This window comes from Micropterus dolomieu, linkage group LG14 (assembly GCF_021292245.1).
Source record: "Micropterus dolomieu isolate WLL.071019.BEF.003 ecotype Adirondacks linkage group LG14, ASM2129224v1, whole genome shotgun sequence".
In the NCBI taxonomy this organism is placed as follows: Eukaryota; Metazoa; Chordata; class Actinopteri; order Centrarchiformes; family Centrarchidae; genus Micropterus; species Micropterus dolomieu.
In genome coordinates this window covers 15030488-15053268 of record NC_060163.1, presented here as the reverse complement: position 1 = coordinate 15053268, position 22781 = coordinate 15030488, and the positions used below count along the sequence as shown (strand labels likewise).

Sequence of the window (22781 nt, the reverse complement as noted above, 5' to 3'; positions counted from 1 at the left end):
TTCAAGTGGGAGGAGTGTATGAGCCACTCCACCCACATCAAAGCCAGGCTCTGCCCAGTTCTCCCAGTGTGGGATATCCCAGCCTTTTCGCACTAGCAGGATTTTTGTGTGAAGCAAATCTTTCCCCGGTGCCTACCTCTGGCAGGTGTCCATGCAGACCACACCCAAAGGTTCACCTTAGAAGTTTCATCACTTTTGTGGTGGGATGCTCATCACATCCAACTGGGTCCTCACAATGGCCCACTGCATGTAGGGTTTGCATTTTGTTTGTATACAATTTCCCAGTTTATTCATTTTCTTCATTCTAATGTTGATTTCCAAGTGGCGTTGGCAGGAGTGAACATAAACAAACAGGAAGAGTTGGACCAGAGCATCCCAGTAATATAAGCAATTGTTCATGATAAGAACAGGGACACACCTGGTTCACTTAACAACTACATTGGATTGTCACATTTATTAAACAAACAAAACACATGTCATTTAACCTATATAGACCACAGACAATATTATAGTGATTTGGCAGCAGTCTAATTATTTCAGCTAGTGTGAAACATCTTTTCAAGCATCTATCACAAATTAGCTGATGTAATACAACACATGTACAGTGTGCACAATGCACAGTATATAGTAAAACTATATTACCAAACTTTCAATTAATTCTTATATTGGTTTTATTTAGTTTATTTCACCCAGAATGTCACATTATCCTTTCTGATAATGCATTAGGAATATAGTTTATGATATTATATTATAGAGATTTGGATTATGGCCCTTAATTGTGCCAAGGAAACCCGCTTTGTGAAGACAGTGTGTTTACCAGACCAGATGTTCCCAGCTGGAATGGGATGATCTGTGGATGGGAAGCCACTAAAAAACGTAATGAACTATTTATAAAAAGTCCTTTTAAATTATACAAACACATTGTTTTGAATAGATAATTGAGTACTGCATTTCCATAAATTTGTGGGACTCAAAATTGATCCAGGAGATGTCCCAACGTTTAGTTCCAGCTTGGGTTAAGCTCCAAGAACATTGGATCCTATAGGATCCATTTCCCATAATGCAACTGGATTCACAATGTTTTTTAACACATGTAATATGCATTAACCTTTTCCTAAGTGGCCCTTTACAGAAAATATTACAATCTTAACTTGCTCTTTCTTACTCTATAGGGCAACTCAGGTGTGTTAGTAAAATGGCACACACTATATCACCGGTGGGGTGGGGCGACGGCTGTGGTGTTAAAAACAAGCCTGTTGTCTATGCCACCGTCCACACATTCATCAGCTGGATCAAAAGCAAGATCAACTAACATTAGTCAACTGAATTACAGTAGTTCAGTAATTACTGTGGCGTTGAAACATGTTTTTCAAATTTTGGGATGAAAAACAGACAGCTTAGTTTGCCTTGAAAAAAACGGTTTATTTTATCTGCAATAAAACCAAGCGTTTACTCCCAGCCCAGCTTTGAGTTAAAAGGGGCACCGATACAAACTTAGCAAGCTGAACCTGCCAGACAAAATGTAGATCACACATCATTTCAGTGGGCCTACACCTTCTCACTGAGCCTAGCTCAAAGTGCACTAGATGGCAGAACCCGTAAAAAAAACAACTGCATGTTTCGCATGACTGCAACAAGGCTTTGTCTGTGCTTTGTTCATTTGCAGCATGTGTTCTTCTCTAAAGATTAAAAAAAACAAATGATGACAACAGAAATCCTTTGCAGTGCTGGCCATATAGCAATCTCTGCACCACCTTCATATCGTTTAAACACACTTACAATACAAACGTTCCATTTGATAGTTTAGTAATTTAATAGAATTGTTTATGTTTTTGCTTGAACTGGTGTTGAACATGGTCCTTTAGAGGCAATTTAACCCTTTCACAAGGTTTAAAAATAAAAGTCAAAAGTACCATGGATTCAATCTGAAAGTAAAGCTTCTTTTGCTCACTACACACGATCCTTTAAACTAACTTGACAAGTCCTGTCCTGATTCAACATGCTTAATCCCCTTGGTAATCATCTTAACTACATTTTACAGTTCATTGTTGCACCTATAGTAGCTCTGTTTGACATTGGTGTGTCATCAGAGTCACAACAGTCATTTCATCAAAGTAGATACCACAAATACCACTGGTAAAGTAATCCACTCAGTAAAAGTTAATATCGCACTTTCTGAAAGTGGCCGTTTCTAACGTTCTCTAAACACTATCATCTATAAAAACGCCTCTGATCTATGCATCTTTTATCGCAGCAGCTTTACTAGACGTGGACGTCTTTACTGTGTTCTGGAGGGCAGCCGATGAGGAGGTGGTGCTGGACTTCTTCTCCATGGATTTGAAGGAGGTTGTGGTGGTGGTGGACCTTTTCTGGACAGTCTGGGAGGTCTTCTTCCTTTTGACATGAAGGACCTCCATGGCGTCCATGTTGACGCCTTGTTGAATCACCTCAGTGGTCTCCACATCCTCTGAAGTCTGCTGTTGCTGCTGCTGCTGCTGCTGCTGCTGCTCCATTTGCTGCTGGTGATGCAGCTGAAAGGAGCACGTGGGAAAAGTTATTATTTTTAAAAGACCCTGCCCAATATATTGTATATGAACTGTTTGTCCCATATACAAAAAGTTTGTCTGTAGGTAATGACTACACTTCATCTTCCACGTTCCCTCACCATCATCATGTGCTGATACTTTGCAATAGCCTCATCAGTGCTGACTCCCTCGGCCAGCCCCAGCTCTGCAGCCCGACGGGCGAGCTCGGCCTTGTGGGAGCCGGGAGGGGTCCAGCCCGCTCCTTTCATCCAGTTCAGGTCTGACTTGTAGTTCACCTGCAACAAAACGGAGCAACAATTGGAGTTGTGTATTGACACTGTAGGAATCAAATGTGGGCCTAAAAGACAAACACTAGGTGGTGTTATTGTCTCACCATATTCCAAATTAAAGTGATCAAAAAAATGAACACTTTTCTTACATTTTCTTATACCTTTTTACATTTTAAATTAAATGGGCATTATACTGTCAAAACATTTCATGCAACTTTTGCAATGTATAGTAAATGTAAGCACTTCCACTGATTTTACATGTGGGGGTGTCCACACACACATTCCTCCAACATGTCATGCCCTGAGTCCCAAAAGCCGAGCAGTAATGCAATATTTCTACATTTGAATACTACCCTTCCCCAGGTTTGACATCCAGCAAACAAAAAAGTGCCTATTTGATATAGAGCAACATTAGCATTCACCATGGAGTCGTATTTCTGTCCAATGTTTCCTTTCCTTTTAGCTCAAAGAAATATATAATTAATGAAATTACCATAAAGAAAAGCCTTTAAATCACTGTATGACTTACATCACTCTGCAGCTTGTAGGCCTGCTTAGCATGCTTGACATTGAGCTGCTCAGGGTCACAGGTGTAGTCGTGGAGCTTGTGGCGGTAGGTGAGGTTGCTAGCCTGCGCCTGACTCTTTTTGGCCTGCAGGAACTCAGGTTGGTCGGCATGGATTTTGTAGTGGCCCCGCTCATCCTTCGACTGGCGTTTATACTCCAGGTTGCTCTGAAGTTTGCTGGCTGCTAGAGAGTGCACCATCTTGGGGTCGTCCTCCACACAGCGCAGCCCCACCTGCTGGCCCTTCTCCTTCAGGTGGGACTCCTTGTAGCGGAACTGTGGGAGGGAAAAAGGGACAGTTTTCACTTTTCAGATGCCTTTTACAGTATATACTGTAAGCCAATAAAGCTGAAACACAGGAGCTATAAAAGTCTAGGAGTTTCTAACTGAATTAAAATGAATTAATTTATCATTGAAGTGAAAAGGTCCCATGTAGGCCTATTAATGAGTTTATTTCCCCAAACAGAGACTCAAAAAAGGAGGGAAGGCTAATAAGCATGTGTATTGACTCAGCAGGGACTTTATTAAATTAGAAAAGCTGATCTACGGGAGAAAACATATTTAAAGCAATAGCTGCAGAATGCCTGAAAGTGTTACTGCACTATATTCTATTAAATTGTAATATTTTGAATATGGTGTTTCCCTTTATACAAATGAAGATTAACCATAAATTGGTGCAGAAATATTCACCAGAATGCATGAAATTAAGTCTTTAATGCTCAAAATTTCCTGGGGGAGGACCCCCAGATCTTCCTCTTCATTTGTGCCCTCCACCATTGTAAATAAACCAGTGCTCTAAGCTAGGTTTGGTCTCCCAGGTTAGGCTATGATGTGGAGGCTGACAAGGCTATGTGGAAGCTGATCACACTTCTTCATTATGGACCATGATTATTGACTTGGCTGTTTATACTAAAATTGTGAGTTTGCCTGCTGAATTTTTTTTAACAATTCCCGAGGATTGAGAAGTGTGTGGTGGACTGGGCCAAATTTCAAATCTCGCCTAGGGCTCCAACACTGTCAGGGCCGGCCCTGGCTATATTCATGATAGTAAATAATTTTTGGTCCTGTTTTGTCCCCTCATTATGATGGATTAAACAAAATAAAAGGTGCATATAAAGTGTTTCAACTGAAGGGACAAACTGAATTATCACATGAACTCACATCACTGGCAATTTCTCTGGAGGCCTTGGCAGTTTGGAAGGGAATAGCATCCAGCCTCAGGTCATAGCCCAATGTCTTCACCTGCTCCCCAGATGCCTTATAAACTTTCTTCATGGGAAAAGATAAAAATTTCACAATGTGATTTTGGCATCTTTCCACATGGATTTCAAATCCTTTGCTTGTATTTAGGATTGTGGGAGGTGTCTGAGGAGTGCCTTACATCGCTTATCTGCTGGGCATTCATCTTGGCTCTGACAAAGTCTGGATCATCTGGGTGTAAAGTGTACTTATGCATGTCATTATTCTTTCCAGATTTGTACAGCCTCTGAAGTGTAAAGATAGAAACAAAATATCAACATTGTCATTAGCAGTCCACAACATTCACAGGGTTTCATTTTAGGATTTTACAGTTAGAACAACAGAAGTTCCTTAAATTAGAATGAGATTTTGAATTATTTCTTAAGCATGTTCATCTTTTCTGCCCACCTCACTGCATTGTTGATAGCTCGTCTTAGCGTGGACAATATCAGGAGAGTCAGCCACTGAGGTGAACCTGAGGCTGTCTGGCAGCTGACGATACTTCTTCTGCATGAAGGAAGACCACACAAAATTTAAAAGTAGGAAATACAAATGTTTGGTCATGTTTAAAATGAAATGTATTATAGGCTAAATTTAGTATACCTGCCTTGAAAGAAAGGATATGGTCAGTGAAAAATTAAAGTAATACATTACATTTGGGTACCAAAATAAAAAAAAAAATATTACGGGAGAAAGATTCTTTTGTTTAACTTTTTACACTTTTTTTTTTTATAGCAACACTAATGCTACATTGACTTTAAAGGCAAATACAAAACAATAAAACAAACATAAAAGACACTAGATAGATTTTTTTTTGTTTTCAAACACAAAACCTAAAACAATATTTTGTAAAAGCGATTTCATATGTGAATATATGTGATATATTTAGCAGCCGATAGGGAGTTTAATTAAAAACATACACATGATGGGTATTTTATGAGCTTATTACACTATTTACAAATTCAATAAGCTTTTAATTTGACAACTTTCAGAACAACAAAACAATAAATAAGAAAAGGTTTCAGCAGTCTTGCCCAGAATTTTATAGCCGGCAGTCAAAGGCTTTGAAATAGCACTTGGACCTTAATGTAAAGATATAAAAATGTTTGCTTGTTGGTCATAATACTATGAGGGCGTGTGTTGGGGGAGGTGTGTAGCCAAAATCGTGGCTACAGCACTGTAGGTGCTAACATGTATTTTAACAAACACCATTTGTACTCACATCACTTATAAGTTCTCCAGCCTTCTTAGCTGACTCCAGTTGAGGAGCACCCACACCGTCCCAGGCCACTCCTTTCATGAAATTTAAGTCTGCTTTGTAGAGTTTCTAGACATAAGGCAGTAAACTGTGTCAGCCAAGTTGAAACACATTAGTAATGTCCCTTTTTCTCTCCTCCCATCTATTCCTCATCCACACCTCTTACCTCACTCTGCAGGTTGTAAGCCGTTTTGGCCCACTTGACCTTCATATCATCGGGAAGCACTGTGTACTCATGCAGTCTCTTCCTGTAGTCCTGTTCGCTGGCGAGGGCCTGGGCATTCTTGGCCGTCACCAGATGAATCATGTCTTGCGTGAGGTGGTATTGCCTGTTGGTCGTCAGCGCGTCCTTCCGGTACTCCTGATCACTGGCCAGCCGGCTCGCCTGCCGGCAGTGCAGCAGACCCGGGTCGTCTAAGGCGCTTTTGATTCCAATGTGCTTCCCTTTTTCCAGCAGGTGGTTGTGTTTATAGTTGTACTGCAGAGACACAGAAGTAATAGCTTTAGTTCACTTTATGAAAGTGATATTTTTGACTTTTGTGTTTATTCAGCAATAATGTATGATCTTACATCACTGGCAATGCCTGTGGAGCTCTTGGCAGCCTGGAAGGGGATGTCCTGCATGGTGAGTTTGTAGCCCTGAGCCCTCAGAGTGTGCCAGGACTCTCTGTACTTGATCTGGAGCAGACAGATAACCAACCAATATATTATTAATCTTAAAATAACACAAATTATAAAAAATAAGTCACAGATGTTTACAGTATATTGTATGGTGCACAGGTCACTACCTCACTAAAGTTGGCTGCATTGATCTTTGCTTGTGTAATCTCTGGTCTCTCAGTTGTCATAGTGTAGTTATGCTGGTCATTCACCCCTTTCTCTTTGTACAAACGCTGGGAGAGAGATAAAACACAGTTTATAATTTGAAGTCTTTCTAAATGGCAGCTTTGAAGTACTGAAACAACAAGATCTGACATGTTCAACTTAATATAAATAAAAAATCAAACAAATAGAAAGTCTAAAACAATAAGCTCATTATCTCACTTCATTTGTGATCTGTCCACTGAGTTTGGCATGGACGATGTCTGGAGAGTCAGCGACAGAGGTGTGTTTGAAGTTGTATGGCTGCTGACGGTACTTTTTCTGTTAAAGAAGGAAAAACAAAGTTGGTCTCTGTTAAGTGTTTTGTAGACTCAGGAAAATCAAGTCAATGTTTTGTTTTCTTAACAAAATCCAGAAAAATGACAATTAACATCAACACACAAGACATGTAGATTAGACTTTTTAGGATCTAGACCCACATGTAGGCAGTATTAAGTACCGTATGTACTCAGAACAAATTGAAAAAGAAATAAAAAAACCAGAAGAAAATATCCTAGAAGATGTCCTACATCACTGATGAGGTCCGTGGCCCTCTTGGAGCCTTCAATCTGCAGTGCCCCAGTGGCGATCCAGGCTGCACCACGCAGGTAATTCAGATCAGAGCGATACACGCTCTGTCACAAACACACACATGAAAATACATTGTTTTAACAACACAATTTTTTCAACTTTCAAACATCCAGTCGGTGTAACTGTTTCTAAAACTAGACTAAGTATGCATCAATTTACTAATATGAAATACTGTTTGTATTGTATTGTAAGTGCTGGCTAAAACACTAAAGTATTAAAAAGTTGAAGCACTTAGATTCAAACATGTTGGAAAGTTTGTATGGCATGTTTATGTTTTGACCAGTTATTGAAACATTTGCTGAAAAAGTGTAAATTTACAAATTTATGTGGCACTCTTCTTTTTAATTGAATACAGAGTTGTTATGGGAGACTGGAGTGGTCTGCTGTCTCAACTCACCTCACTCTGTAGAGCGTATGCTCTCTTGGCCGCCTGCACCTTCATGTCATCAGGCAGTGAGGTGTACTGATGCAGGGTGAGCCTGTAGTCCTGATCACTGACCAGCGACTGGGCCTTTTTAGCATGGGCGACCTCTAGCATGTCCATGGACAGGTGGAATTTTGACAGCGCCTTCGCTGAGTCCTTTTTGTACTTAATCTGGAGAGGCACAAACAGACAAGGGAGAGAGTGTGTTTGTAAGGTAATATATAATTTGAATTTGTTTCATTTTTGTCTGCTGAGTTACACTTAATAAGCACTTACATCACTCTGTAGCTTGCTGGCATTGACAGAGTGAGCAATGTTCATGTCATCCTGCAGTCCCTTCAGTCCGATCATCCTCCCTTTGGTCTTCTCAAATTCCTCTTTATACTTTTGCTGAAATGAAAAATCATTGACTTTCAAGATGTTATAGTAAAATGGGTACAGTGAGATGCTGCATAAAATGTCTCAAGGCATCCGTGTGTGTGCAATGCTATTTTTGATGGTTTTAAATGTGAATAATTAAGTTCTTTGTATCTTTACGTATATCTAGCTTTTTTATTTCCTTTTCCTTTAAGGTGGGTAGATTTAATTGATATGAACTTAGGATAGGCATGTATACGCTTTTGCTTCAGCCTAAGCCCTTTCAGTCTTCATGTATTGTTTGCGTTTACACACATAAACGAGTGGCATCTAGGGGTGTAGTTGCAGATTGCAGCGAACTGAATACCCCTCGCCTCAACGTCCCCTTCCAAGTGTGTAGGAGAACCTACGGCGGCCGTGAAACTCGCAATTAAAGCGAAAAGACCTCTCTAGAGCGAGTGTGTGATTTGTCCGTTGTGGTCTAGTACAGAAATATGGCAGTGCAACTTTGCAGACAAATATTTTTTTAGGCCCACAGTGAAAATTACATGACATGATAACAAGAAGTTTAAGTTGCAAGCTCACATCGCTGAGGATCTCTGCAGATGCTTTGGCGGACTGGAAAGGAATGGCATCCAGACGTAGCTTGTAACCGCCATCACGTATCTTAGTCCAAGATTCCTTGTAACGGCTCTGAAAATGCACACAACGGAGGCGCACACTCAGTTTCATCTGGAAAATCTCACGCACAAAGGCTGCAGACTGGATGGTCAGTTAGCTGTTGGATTTCATGTGTCTCTATGTCATTTCTTGTGAGTGTGGTTTTACCTCACTGAGGTTCATAGCATTGAGCTTGGCCTGAACCATCTCAGGCAACTCTCCACTGAGTGTGTAGTTGTGCTTCATGTTTTCACCCTTCTCCTTGTACAGCCTCTGTAAAGAAGAAAGCAGGACATTACTGATCATTCAATTTACCTTTACAGATACCCAGTATATCCCTCTGTCTGTTTATATCCCTCATATTTACAGCAGTTACAGTAGAGGCCATATGTGCAGTAGTTAAACAAGTTTGGCCAAAAGGTAAGTAAATAAGAAAATCACAGGTATACATTTTAGCAAGATGTAACGAATCGTAATATTGATAAGCGCCACAAATAATCCGATTTACTGCATTTTAGTTGCATATTGTATCATATGCACTAAACAAATGATTGAAAGAACAAATGACAGTTTGACTTACATCAATGGCCAGTTTGTTGCTGAGTTTGGCCTGGACCATCTCCGGAGTGTTTTCAACACTGGTAAACTTCAGACCACTCACATGCTGACGGTACTTTTTCTATATTAAAAAAAATACAGAAAAATGCCAGAGTGATGAATATCAAAAGACTGTCATAGTGAAATGAAGCCATAAAAACAGGTGCAAGTGCATTTGATGACCAGTAGAGAACACAATATTATTACAAACAATTGCACCAGCAAATAAACTACCTGGAAAAATGAAACAAAGGGAAATTGGTCATTTTCTGTAAGATGGACAGATACACAGTAGATACATACTGTAGATAGATATCTGTGTGTCTAAGTCTGTTCAGGAGGAACTCAAGGCTCTGTTCTATTTAAGTGCAGTCTGTCATTTCATGATCTAATGTTGGTAACCCTGACTGGGATGACCCTTAAAATAAGTGGTTGCTTGTGAAGAGGTTATGAATAGTCTGGTGTTGCCAGTCTGCACTAGATGTGTCACAAAACACGCAAACACATAAAACATGTTTATAAAAAGAGTCTGGTGATGAGAAGGATGACAATAAAATTATGACAATACAAATTGAATCGTTTTTATATGCGACAGCTTCAGTTACTACAATCAGTCTGGTCTCTTGTTATAGCCATGTGGAGTCCACATACTTAACCCAGTTTCTGGAGAACAGGAGTGGTCCTCTTTAAATACATTCTGATGTAAGTGGAAAACCTAGATATGTGCTTTCCAGTCACATGTTACACAATCACGCTTATCACTTTCTCATGCTCTCTGTGTTAATTTACCTACATATCTGTAGCTATTAATCGCACTTAAATATGGTTAATTAAACACTGTATTATAATTGGGTTAAATTACATTTGAGTTCCAATATAGTTACCATAAATTAGGGAAATGTTAATAAAGGTGAAGGATGGAAACAGACTGTTGCCGTAGGTTTGCATTTAACTACACAAGTGTAGACATTTCTCTTTTTATTTAATATTGCTAACCATTTTAGCAATGCATTCTGGGTGATGAAGATTGGAGATTACCTCGCTGACGAGCTCCCCGGCTTTCTTCGCCTGCTGGACATCCAGTGATTTTGAGCCCTCCCATCCGACGCCCTTCATCCAGTTCAGATCTGACCTGTACTGTTTCTAAATACAGACACACACACACACACACACACACACACACAGATTTCAATTTCAAATGCCAAATTCTTGCATCTATAGTCCTGCAGATCACTTTCACTTTAAAACAAGTTGTCATTTGGATGTCTAACAACGAGACTTACATCGCTCTGCAGTCCATAGGCCTTCTTAGCCCAGGCAACATTCATGTCAGTTGGCAGAGTGGTATACTCATGGAGGAAAGTCCTGTAATTGGTCTCGGTTGCCAAGTCTTGAGCCTTCTTGGCATGGCTGATGTTAAGCATATCCAGAGAAACACTGGGGACGAGATTAGTTTCATACAGTAAATTAAGAGTTTTGTTCCAAAGTGACACAAGATTTAAGACCAGTTCGCGTGGTACTGTATTTGCTGAAGCTGTGCTCTTTGGTTATTGGGGTCATTCCCACTTAAAAAGAAGGATACTAAAGCACCTCATCATGCTTTGGACTTTATAAAGGTGAAGGGCTGTTTATCTGTTTATCTATTAGTTAAAAAGTGCTTGTAACCCTTTCAAATGACTGCTGTCATGAAAGTAAAGCCAGTTATTTGACCCAATATCAGCGATTTTAAATGCTAATGAATTTGCTTAGAATGCAAATTTAACCTATAGAATGTAACTATCTATGTTTTAAAAAGATATATTACGTTTTTTTAGTCAGCATTTACACCTAAAAATGACTTTGAATGTTGAATTATAACCCATTACCACTTTTAGAAAACATCCTTTAGGAATTTGAGAGCTCTTAAATCATCTCAATGGACACAACGTTCCCCTCTGAGGCAAACATCTGCACTTGTTTCACCAGGGCTCAAGGACACTTACAGCAGAGAAAGAAAATTCAAGTAATTCAGATAAGGGCATTTTACATGAACTTTTACTTATTTGCTGAAGAGGACAATGTAATAGAAACGGCACCTCCACACTTTTGTCTGCTTCCATTTTAAACCAGCTTTAAATCAAAGGTTCAGCAAATTCTGCATTTTATTCTGCTGTTTATCTTACCAGCAACTACAGTGAACTGTATTCACCTGGCGTCTCAGGTGTGATATTCAATATCAGATAAATTTAGGTCTGAAGAACCAAGATTGGAGACAAGTATAAATAGCCTCACCTGTATTTGGTCTTAGTGTCCTCATAGTCCTTCTTGTAGTGTTGGTCACTCTGTAGTTTGGTGGCCCGAGCAGAGTGGGCCATCTGAGAGTCATCACTGACTGACTTGATGCCGATCACCTTGCCTTTGTTTTTCTCATAGTTCTCTTTGTATTTCACCTGCAAGGGGACAAGATATGAGTGGTTTTACCAAAATGCCATGTCTATGAATTTGTCTAAATTGATTACATTATATTACAAATTTCAGGTAATCTGCTAATATTCAAGTTAATATTTATACATGACTGCACTTGGGGAAAAATACTACTTTTCTCCTCAGGTCAACCTAAAGAATGCATACTGCTTTTATAATAACTCACATCACTGGCCAGGTCTCTTTTGGCTTTAGCAGTGAGGATGGAGAGAGAGTCCAAACGCAGCTCGAAGCCCTTTTCCCTCTGCTTTTCCCAGTTGCTCTTGTACACTTTCTAAAAAAACACAAAAGTGGACATCTGTGTTAACCTGTATTTGTAAAGAAAAAAGGTCAGAAATAGTGAATCTTCTCCATTAAATAATATTTCAGAAATAGGTGTAATTAGTCATTTCTACTTGATTATAAAAAAAACCCTACATGTAAGGATGAAACAGGAAGAGAAATGGGGATATAAATGTAATGTAAGGAAGGATTCTAAAATTTTCCTCAGCTTTTAAAGTTGCATGTAAGTTGGTTTTCAGGAAGATTTATCAGAAAATCGAAGGATATAAATTAATATATAGTAATCTAGAGTATTGTTTTGTTCCTGTCCTTTCTGGATGATTCCCCAGTGTTTTTTTGTAATAGGAGGTAAAACATTTTCTCAACTTGTTTTAAAGATACAACACACAGACCTTGTCTGCAAACAGAATGTAAAGTTGCACAGTACTTCTTTAGTACAGGGATTGTAAGGACTTCTATTTATGTTAATTGACCATGAATAAGATTTTTATGTTAAAGATTGCGTGGGTCTAGTGCCAATTAAACAGCTAAAGTGCATTATGTCAGTAAGGCTTTGGACACATGACATATTGCATAAGAATGGCCTTCATTACAGGTCAACAGAACCGCAAAGGTGGAGCAGAATCTACCTCTAATAATCATTCACGTTCACATTGTTATACTATAAAGCTAAACTATAAAGATATGATACATTATTAACTCTTGTATATGCCATCTTTTTCATATATCCTGCTCATTGCAATGAAATTCACTGAACTTACCCCACTGAGAAGATCAGCGTTAGCCTTTGCTTGTCTGAAAAGGGGCTCATCTTTTGTCATGGTGTACTGGTGTATTATCTGCTCTGTGTCTGCTTTGTACGCCAGCTGAAAGTCAGTATCAGATAGGCATATGATGCGACAGTAACTAATTGAATGTGATTGCAGCTTTAAAGTAAAGACACTTTACGTTGCTCTGCAGCTCCTGGCTCTTCTTGGCGTGTTTGATGGAGAGATCGTCCGCCACGTGGGTGAACCTGATGCTGTCTGCCTTCTGACGGTATTTAGTCTGTGAGAAAAAGGGGCATACAGTAGATAAACAGTGTGCCTTACACTCTTGTATAGTTTATTAACAAACACAAATATGCACAAAAAAACACATAATTGTACTGACATCACTAAGCATGTCTCCAGCTTTCTTGGCCTGGGCAATGTTCATACATCCTTCAGTCTCCCAGCCCACTCCTTTCATCCAGTTCAGGTCTGAACGATACTTGTTCTGTGGTGCAACAAAAACATTAACTATGGGAACATTTAAAACTAGGTCACTAGGATCACCCCTTTCTCTCATCTCTCACCTCGCTTTGCAGGGAATAAGCCTTTTTGGCCTGCTGGACCTTGATGTCATCAGGCATGACGGTGTAGTCGTGCAGCTTTGTGCGATATTCCAGGTCACTTGCAAGGGCCTGAGCCTTTTTGGCATGGCTCAGGTTGATCATGTCCAGAGGAAGGCTGTACTGGGCCTGGCTCTCTTTGGAGCCCTTTTTGTACTCAATCTGAAGTGGTAGCAATTTAAAAAAGGGTTCATTTTGAGTGTATGACTGTGTATAAAGTATGTGCGAGTGTGCTGTTTGAATCAGAAATATGCTGTGGTGATACTTATAAAATGCCTTCTGCTTACATCACTGCTCATCTTGGCTACTTGAAGAGAGTGCAGAGTCTTGCAGTCACTCATGTTGAACCCCACTGCCTTTTCCTTGTCCTTCATGTAGGTCTCTTTGTATTTAATCTGAAACACATTAATCATAGTTAAGAGTTAATCATATTTGATTAAACCCACTTAGGTTGTTGCTCAGACATTAGCTCTGTCTCAGAAGAGTGCGTGTTTACTTACATCACTGGCAAGGTCACGGGAAGCCTTAGCTGCTTTGACACTCAGGTCGTCCACGCCAATGTCGCAGGCTTTAGACTTGGTTTTCTCCCACTCCTCCTTATATTTAATCTGGAGTGATAAATTCAAATGATCACATTATCTCTTTGAAGATTGAGAAGATTTTTCTGTGACCATGTGAATGAGCTTGGATGTGTTCATGCATATGAGAGAAAATATCTGTATGATAACATACGTCACTGCACAAGGCAGCATTGGCTTTGGCATGTTTGATTTGGGGCAGGTCCTGGGATAGTGTGTACTGATGTTTGGTCTTTTCATAGTCTGCTTTGTAATTTTGCTGAAAGACACATGAAACACATTCAATCTCTAGAGTTAGCTCAGTCCTCAGTACAGGACAGTCTGTGGCTGAAAGGTGCTGATAAAGCTGGTTTAAATCATTACTGATCTTTGGTAGAGTATGTTGTCTTTATGTAGTTCACTTACCTTGCTGACAAGCTGAGCGTTTTTCCTAGCTAAAACAATCTCAGGTGTGTCTGTCACTGGACTGTACTTGACCTGGTCAATGTGCTGCCTGTAGTTCTTCTGCAGTCATATAAGAGACAATGTTTTTTTTTAACGAATAATTAATAGATCACACAAGATGATCCACCTACTGGGGAAAATATTTTTACAATCATAATGTTTTTGTTGTAATTTCTAATGTAATTTGCAAATATATTGACTTAGTACTGTTAAAAAAAAGACAATTAAGGCTTGGATTCAATTTGAAAGAACTCACATCTTTCAGCGGGTCCAGTTTCCTTTGGCTTTGGTAGCCTGGTGTTAGGGTGGCTGGGTAGTTGTATTCACCCTGCTCCTGTTCACAGCCTTGTTTATATGAAATCTGAAATTTTCAAGAAGGCTATGTCAGTGATGACTATTATATAATAAATAGTGATTACTATTGTTAGTAGTAACAAATGAATCCTCAAAAACCATAATTGAAAGTAAACATTTGTCAATAGATGATATAATAAATATAATGCTGGTCATTTCCATGTTTTTTTGAAAGAACACCCATTTAAAATCCTAAACGTCAAAATAGCCCAAAGGCAAAACTATATCTACACAAAGCCCATTTAGGATGTTAATTATTTGCACAAATCTATTGATTGCAATTTAACATCCATGAAAGAAAAGTCGGTGAAAAACAAGACTTACATCACTAGCTAGTTTCCTGGCTTTCATGGCATGCATGGTCTTCTTATCGATTCCTGAATCTTCATAGTGGCCCTTCATATTGCTCGTGTACTTCTCTTTGTACTTGTTCTTTTAAAAATGTAGAAAAATATAAAAAAAAAACATTATGCAGGACTCTCTAATATAACCATAACTTTCATACGTTTGCACTCATGACATACACAGTAAAGTAACATATGTCATTTTATATAGTAATATAATAATATTTTGACAACAAGGGGTCACAGCTATTTATAATTTGTACATTTATAAATAAAATAACTAGAAAGAAATGATGTTGAATGAAATGTATGACATGGTGTGTCAAACTTACATCACTTGTGAACTTGGCAACTTTAGCAGCATTTTGAAACTGTGGTGTTTCACAGAAATTGATGCTGTGACCTTTGGTGTTCTCCAAGTCCTTCCTATACTCCACCTGTTTAGAAAATGTGAAAAATGAAAGCAGCTGCTTTGTCTGTTTTTCATTGTAAACTCCTTTTGAGGTTGTTGAACACTCAGATCTGAACCTTTTGTGACACCATGTTATGTGCTAAATATAAAGTGCCTGCCACTAATCAGTCACCATCACTCGCACTCCATCATAACTGAAGAGGCACAGAGACGAACACATTTAATCCTAAACATGCCTTACTGAGCTCAGAACTGACAGCATTGCATCATTAAACTTGTGAGTCCCTCTACCACTACATTACCACATTTTTGTTACCTTTTAAACGTCCAAGCTAAATCACAACGTTGTTCACAGGCAAGTAAAAACTATTGTTGTTGAATAATGTCTTAGTGAGGTTTATATTAGAAGATAAGACTCAGAATATATGTTAATAGCTAACATGTGTATGTCATATTCCCCAGGCTCAGAATAGTTCCTCAACTGTAAAGCACTGTGTCCCTGTGTAAGGAAATATTAGTTTGACGGGATGTCCCAAGGCCTCGGAGGTGAGCTGTAACCCCACCGGACTGGCATGTCAGAGATGCCAGAAATGTACGTTGTGCGGCTTCATGTTTGCTACACCTGGACACAGTGTGCCCAATATTTCACGCTCTGAAAACACACACAGAGCAGCAACATTTTTATCTGGGTAAGTTTTGTCATAGACTTTAGGGGAGATTTAACGAAATATATAAAAAGCAGCTTGTTGGATAAAGCTAGAAATAAGACAAATGTCTTGTTTGTGTTTGCCTTGAGAGGCTGACAGTCGCGCACAAGCTCACCTCACTGACAATCTTGTTGATCTTTCGGGCGTTCTTTAGGGCCAGATTGTCCTCGGATGTCAGACTATGGAAGTGTGAGGTGCCCTTCATCTTGTTTAAGTCCTTCCTGTATTTTAGCTGCAAGGGGATGAAAGTGATTGATGATTTAGCACATATAGGAGGACAACATGATGTATTTTTGTAGGATCAGGAGATTAGGGGCGCGCACACACATACATACACATACACACACAGTCTAATTTAGCCAGGGTGGAGAGTTTTAAGAATGACAACATGGGGAGGCTCACTCACTGTAGTCCCTCATCTATTCTGTCTCAGTGATGACAGACGATAGATCAAGCTGAAGCTCTTACATGCTACAACCAGTTCACATGGTTACACAACTGTCACAGGCTCCCTTTTTAACTGCACAACAGACAGACAGACCTTACAACTTTTTTATTGTTAGACCCAAGATGTAGTATAATTAGGATCTAAACTGTGTGTTCATCAAAAAGTGTTTATCTGCATTAATGGTTTGCCTTGGAAAGCAAAGATGCTGTCACGTTGATACTCACGTCACTAGCATTTTCCTGAGCCTTCTTCGCAAGATAATAACCAGGAGTGATCATGGCAGGGAAACTTCCTTTGCCTCGTTGCTGCTCATACTCCTCAGTATAGGCAGTCTGCAAGCAGAGGGTAACTTGTTTAAGTCAATTCACTTGTAATACCAAAAATACAGGTGTAATGTAAATAGTTCATAAAGTGCTATACACTATTTTCTAAAAGCTTTTTGTGTGTTGAAATGAAATCATATGGGCTAAGGCGTCAGCCTTGTTAATGCATCATCCTGGGTCTGAATCCCAAACTATGAAAATCCTAAAAATGAAAGGATGTGTCCAGGTGACCTAGAGTTTAAAATACAAATACTGTATCCTCTTTCGTGTAAAACAGTGGGACTACACTCCTTACCTGGCTGAAGTTCTCTGCATTTTCTCCGGCGTGAACAGCTTCAGCTACTGCTGCCTCAGTACTGGCTTTACCCTTCATCTCCTGTTCGTACATTTGACGATACTTTATCTGGTGGGAAATAGGAACCATTAACAAGGGGTCTGCAACAGTGTTTGTATACATATGCATACATTTTATATCATCTACTTACATCACTGGCCTGCTCACTGGCCTTCTTTGACATCTTGTATCCAGGTGTAATATGTGCAGGAAAACTACCTTTACCTTTCTGCTGCTCATACTCTTCTGTATAGGCATACTGGAGGAAGAAACACAATGATTCAGGCACACAGTAATGTCTGTTTAAATGAAATAAAACATACTCCTGCCCCTAAGGGGACATGTGCAAACTGAATAAAAAAAATAAAATTTTTCGTGCACACCAAGAAGTATCTCATGCTCATCAAATACTTTCTCATGAGCACCAGCTAGTATCTTGTGAGCACCAGATAGTATCTTGGGCGCACCTGATACTTTGTCGTGAGCACCAGATAGTATCTTGTGTCTCCTGATACTTTCACGTGAGCAACAGATAGTATCTTGTGAGCACGAGAAACATGATTTTATGGTGGGGTGGGGAAATGTCCCCTTAGGGGCTCCGTACAAAGTCATCATGAAAGGCTTAGTAAAAAGCTTACATCGCTGACAATTTGTCCTTGTTTCTTGGCCAGAAGCACCTCTGGGGGGTCAACAAATGTGGTGTACTTTGAAACTCTCTCCTCGTGTCCTTTTTTATATTCCAGCTAAAAAGAAAGAAAATAATTAGCTTTCTTTGGCTACTTGGATTTGCAATAAAGTCACATCAACCACTGGCAGAAACACATATCCACTTAAAGGAAATTGGCTGTGGGACTTAGGACAGTTTAAATTTTGGTTGTCTGTCTTGTCCAGAAAGGTACAAGAAAAAAAAAAGTATAAACACTTACGTTACTGGCCAAAGTACTGGCTTGTTTAGCAATCTGGTAACCTGGGGTGATCATGGCAGGGAAGCTGCCTTTTCCTTTTGACTGCTCATACTCCTCCATGTACTTAACCTGTCAAATAAGCACAAAATCAATCAGGGCATTTTACCAATACTAATGCAAAATAGAGAGATTCAATTTAATTTTTATATAAGCTATTTACACAATCTACACTAGAAACAGTACCACTTTATTTAAAGTTGTGTAAATAATTGAGTGGTGTCCACTCACATCACTCATGGTCTTCTGGGCCTGAGACATTGTCACCGTCTCCTGCTTGGTCACCATGCCTGAGTGCCATGTCTGCTGCTGTGAAAACTCAGACTGAGACTGAAAGGCCTGTTTGGATATGGAAGACAAACCTGATCATTTCCAACCATTCACAGGACAGGTCACGACGCACCTTTCATGCCTGTTGGACCTTGTTAAATACCTCTTCTCTGCTTTACTTAGCCTCTGTAAAGTGATGTGGAAATTTAATACAGTGCAAATAAGTATTCTGCATGGCACAAATAAAACATCTGAGCAACTTCACATCCTACACCTAATAGAACAGAGACGATGAGGTTTAATACATTAACAGTGACAGCCTAGAAAAATAAGTTACCTGACTACTCATCTCAATATAGATTTTTTTGGAGTAAGATCTGGAATGTCTGCACAATTTTACTTATGTGGAGTGTTGCTTTATACATTAAAGATATGCAAAACAACAACATATTTATGGAAACATTAGAATTTGGACTGGAACTCCCTTTAACTGGATGTAAAGGCCAGTTGCTCTACTGGGAGCTCACCTGGCTGGTCATATGATTGTCTAGTCGAGCCTTCTCCATGGACCTCATGTCTTGGTGGAAGGAGGACATAAAGCGCTCGCCATCTTCGCGATACTTCAGCTACAGGTGCATATAGACGAAAGCGTTAAGCCAAGGCCAGAACACATCTGCACGTGCGCACACTACACATATGTTTACAACACCCACTTTAGTAGTTTGATGCATGAATCAAGAAAAAAAAACGGTCAGCCCTGACTGATATTACCCCAACCTCAGATCCATATAGGCAAACATCAGTCTATTCTTATTTTGTCAACTTCAAACCAGACAACCTCAGCTCGCATGCTTAATGATGAAGGGATAATATTAGTGTGCTGTTATTAATAGATGAGATGTTCCAATCAAGAAAGGTCCAGAATGGAGCACTGAGTGGTGAAACTCTGAGCTGTTCGCAAAAGATCTTAAGCAGTAAAAATGTTCAAAACTAATATTAGAATAGCTGTGCTGTCACTGACGAGTGACTTCCATGGAGCATCATTGATTAAGGGCTAACAAAAACTACTTTCTATCAAAACTCAGGGTGGTAAGGTAAGTATGAGCCAAAATTTAAAAAGTTACTGAAAACAAGCCCTTATATCAAATATCTAGAAGTTAGGTCTAAAGGCCTTCTAGGGAAATATAGCAGTAGCTAATAAGCTTGGTAGCCTACTGCTAATATAAGCATTGCAAGAACTCGTAGACAGAGACAGACACAGACAGACAGGAACAGGTGGCAGGACAGAGGATAGGAAGGGATGTGAGGCTGATTTTCTTGACGTATAATTTTAGCCCCCTGAAGCATAAAGTGGGCTAAGCAGAGGGGGTGTCTCGCCTCTGTCATGGGAACAGAAATAACCCAAGCCGCACTCTCCATTCCACAACGCTGCCATCACCGTGGGCTCACAGCAGCCATCCACCACTCTCTCTTCCACCCACAAAAGAGGGAACAAGACCTTTTTTATCTGACAGTAATGGATACATCTGCTTAGGGTCAGATCTTGAGCTTTCTGACTGTTTGTGTGTTTAAAGTTAATAGATCTGTGCAACCTGTGAGGCTACCAGTGGTTTTGTGTGATCTTGAGTGATAAATTTAAAAGCAGAATGTCCATTTCCAACTACATTTTGGGGATTTTAAAACACAAATATTTTTGCCCATGCAAAAATATTGTTGTACTAAACAAGAATAACATACAATTGACAAATTTAAGTCTTTTAAATTCAATTGTAATACCTGCATCAATCACTTTATATAACACAATGTTCTAAACTAACACAATGACTATGAATAGAAATATCCACCGTAAGTCTAGACAATGATAAATGGCCATTTCACTCATGGCATAGACTGTGACTTATGTCAGCCTGTAAACAATTCCTCTTGACTCAGATCAAGGCCAAAATATTTTGTCTCACGTTGCTGCTTGTGTGTTTTTGCAAGTGACATCATCTTACCTCACTGCTCGCCTTGCTTTGCTTTTTTGCATTGATGTTGACAGGGGTCTCGTAGACACTTGTGAATGTGTTGTTTCTTGGATTGTGTCTGAAGGGATGGGATATAAAAAAAGCCATCATTTTAATTACCAATTTTGATGGAAACAAATTGAAAAAGTGGTCTATTTTTACACCAAAATTACCCCTAAAAATAGATTTTCAATCTGTTTTGGGGATTTTGCTTAAATACTAAGTTACATCATCAGGTGTTACTGGAGCCTGGTACTTACACGGAGCAGTATGGCCTCTTCTTGTGGCTGACAAAGTTATTGGCAGTGAGCACCATCTTACATACGTCACAGTGAAAACATGCTTTGTGCCAGTTCTGAGAGAAAAAGACAATTCCCGTTATTTTACAGGGTCCTTAAAACTGAATTCTAATCCCTAAATTCGGAAACACGACTTTGATCTAGTTTATCATGTGAAGACAGAAAATTGTTGTTGGACAGGCAATCTCTGATAGATAACATCAAGTTAATAAGATAGCTTTTATTGAACAAGGCCAAAAATAACGGCAGCAATCACAGCATGATGTCCCAAATGGACTCGCTGACTTGTTCTTAAATATAGATTTTATGTGACTGTTAAAATGTACACCTCTTGTTTTCTGTCTCACAAGCTAGTTCATAAAATTTCATATTATAGAATATTATGTCATTTTACATACACTTTTTGTACTGTAACTGGCAAATGTGCCTCTTTGCACACTGTTACATGTGTATTTGATGTAAAGACATACTTGGAATAGATTAAATGGTGCCATATTTAGCTTGTTTGTGTTTTTCTGCAGTAAATCTTTGTTGTTATCACAAAACATCTGCAAATGCCTCAAATATCACCTACAAATTTACACTTTGACAAATATGTTATGTAGGAGGTTGATTGAGAAATATAATAAATCACAATAATTTTGTGTTACCTGGTCAATGCAGTTGATCTTCTCAGCTGGGTAGACCACGAACCCACACCTGGCACAGGACTGCATGTTGAATGCGTGCCTTTTCCTGAAAGGAAAATTATCAGAAGAAGTGAACAAGCGTGAAATGTCAGCCAAAAACAAGAGTCAGGTTAGTCAGGCAGTGGAGGAACTGGCAGTGTCTCCCAGACAGTTGTGATAGTGCGTCTCTGGTGGTGGTAAACTTAGCTCTGTGACTGTCAAACTTTGAAACTCTCTCTTACTTGACACCAGGTCCCATGATGAACCAACCCCCTTCTATGTACCATGCTAGAGGACTGGCTGAGTCCAGCTGTCTGTCTGCAGGAAAAGAGAGAGAGAAAGAGAGACAGAGAGTTCACATGTCACTATACATGTGTAATGATCCAGAGTTGGACAGCTGGTTCAGTGTTGGGTATCTCGCCATGACATAATGAGATAAAAGAGTAATACCCTGTGTAATAGTTTTACTTTGTCTTACTTATCTTCATCAGCTACAGTAAGTATGTTGACACCAGTGGCAAATTGTACAAAATACTTTTACTCAAGTATTGTTGGCTACTTAAGTACAATTTAGAGGTACATTTTATGCTTATTTCTACTTCGATTAAATTACATTATGGAGGCAAATATTGTACGTTTTACACCACTACATTTAGATTATAAATACAAAATATTAGTCTAAAAGTACGATTTATTAATAGTAGTATATAATGTAGTTCAAATGAACCCACCTTTACACTTTAAAGTGAAGTAAACATTAATACTTTGCACATTTTGAATGCAGGGCTTTTAAATGTAAGAGAGGATTTTTGTGAAAATGAAATGACAGAATAATACAACGGGATCAACTATAAACAAAGGGGTGTCATGTAACAATGGCATTAAAGAAAAATATTTAAATCTTACCATATTTTAACTGTTTTGATTGCTTTACTATTCTTTAAACCAAATAGCATTTCAATATAATGTTTGATTTATATCTTAAAATGTGGTAATTGGGGTTTCTTCTTTGACCATTTGCACTTGTGAATGTAATGTTTTCCATCAATATCCATCTTGTCTATCTAACCAAAATAATTTTGTACAAACACAATCATAAAATAAATGACAAATGGTTTTCAGCACTTATTTATTCAGTGAGCACTTGT

The 22781-nt window shown here is 39.0% G+C and overlaps 1 protein-coding gene across 1 annotated transcript; it reads right to left on the bottom strand.

The window, feature by feature from the left end:
• Positions 1–1415: 1415 nt before the first annotated feature.
• Positions 1416–22158, bottom strand: LOC123982935 (nebulin-related anchoring protein). The gene is made up of 44 exons (XM_046068912.1): positions 21876–22158; positions 21616–21700; positions 20927–21021; positions 20658–20745; positions 19188–19286; positions 18622–18729; positions 18355–18462; positions 18067–18171; positions 17580–17687; positions 17390–17497; positions 16996–17103; positions 16439–16555; positions 15537–15641; positions 15185–15292; positions 14763–14867; positions 14468–14566; positions 14217–14321; positions 13985–14092; positions 13772–13879; positions 13449–13646; positions 13265–13369; positions 13061–13159; positions 12874–12978; positions 11997–12104; positions 11639–11796; positions 10651–10804; positions 10406–10510; positions 9351–9449; positions 8939–9043; positions 8696–8803; positions 8030–8143; positions 7727–7924; positions 7269–7373; positions 6922–7020; positions 6666–6770; positions 6448–6555; positions 6044–6355; positions 5842–5946; positions 5028–5126; positions 4762–4866; positions 4542–4649; positions 3345–3656; positions 2666–2821; positions 1416–2531 (listed from the first exon to the last, which is right to left on the bottom strand). Exons 1-44 carry the CDS (start codon positions 21890–21892, stop codon positions 2235–2237), a joined length of 5451 nt encoding a protein of 1816 aa, XP_045924868.1. The 5' UTR covers positions 21893–22158; the 3' UTR covers positions 1416–2234.
• Positions 22159–22781: the final 623 nt, after the last annotated feature.